The sequence below is a fragment of the Morus notabilis genome, unplaced genomic scaffold (assembly GCF_000414095.1).
Source record: "Morus notabilis unplaced genomic scaffold, ASM41409v2 C11349814, whole genome shotgun sequence".
Classification (NCBI taxonomy): domain Eukaryota; kingdom Viridiplantae; phylum Streptophyta; class Magnoliopsida; order Rosales; family Moraceae; genus Morus; species Morus notabilis.
Window position 1 is genome coordinate 1 of NW_010385865.1, and position 954 is coordinate 954.

A 954-nucleotide genomic window follows, 5' to 3' on the forward strand; every position below is an offset into this window, starting at 1 on the left:
GGTATTCCTATCGTATAGAACTCGTGTCATGTATCAAGCAACATCAAAGTTCCTTAGTCCTATGAAAAAATAAGAATATTTATATTTTGTTGTTGCCTTGTAGAGAAAGAGCTAGAAGGGAATCCTGCTAAAATGAGGGAGTATGTGATGAGCAAGGTCGGAATCATACCTGATAAAGTAAGACATGTCATTGAAAGCACAGAAACGGATGCCATTCTATCATCTCCATTAAGATATAGGCGTCCTTGGGAGCTTCTATGGGGCAACATTAGCAAAGGCAATGTTTGTGTGGCCGGTGACGCCCTCCATCCCACGACGCCAGACCTTGGCCAAGGCGGCTGTGCTGCGCTAGAAGACGGTGTCGTCTTAGCCAGGTGTCTCGGCGAGGCCTTGTTGAAAAGCAAAGGCCAGAAAGGGAAAGCTAAAGGTGAAGAAGGAGAAGAGGAATACAAGAACGTCGAAAAGGGGTTGAAGAAGTATGCAAGTGAGAGGAGATGGAGGAGCTTTGACCTCATTGCTACCGCCTATGTTGTTGGTTTTATACAAGAGAGTAATGGGAAAGTTATAAGCTTTTTGAGGGACAAATTTTTGGCTCCCATAATGGCTGGTTTGCTGCTGAAGAAGGCTGATTTTGATTGTGGGAAGCTCAACATTCCTTAGATTCAACTTCATGTATCAAAACGTGCTCTCTAGAGATGTACGGTAGGAAATCAATTCCCATTTCCAAGTTAAATCTTCTTTTTTTCCGTACTCATTGATAAAGAGACAGGTTTTACATAGGTGTTTGTCAATTTATAACCACACGTTGATAAAAGAGCACGTTTTCAAGTGCTAAGTTTAAGAGGACGTTTGGTTTATGTATTCAGAATCATGATTCATAACCATTCTCGTTTTACGTATATTTTTTATGAGAAAAAATACTGTAGAGAACCATGAATCATGATTCAGAATCAG

General features: G+C 40.9%; 1 protein-coding gene across 1 annotated transcript; it reads left to right on the plus strand.

The window, feature by feature from the left end:
* Window positions 1–50: 50 nt before the first annotated feature.
* LOC112094973 (monooxygenase 2-like) lies at window positions 51–894 on the plus strand. Its single transcript, XM_024176667.1, has one exon. The coding sequence runs from the start codon at window positions 133–135 to the stop codon at window positions 658–660; it is 528 nt and encodes a 175-aa protein (XP_024032435.1). The 5' UTR covers window positions 51–132; the 3' UTR covers window positions 661–894.
* Window positions 895–954: the final 60 nt, after the last annotated feature.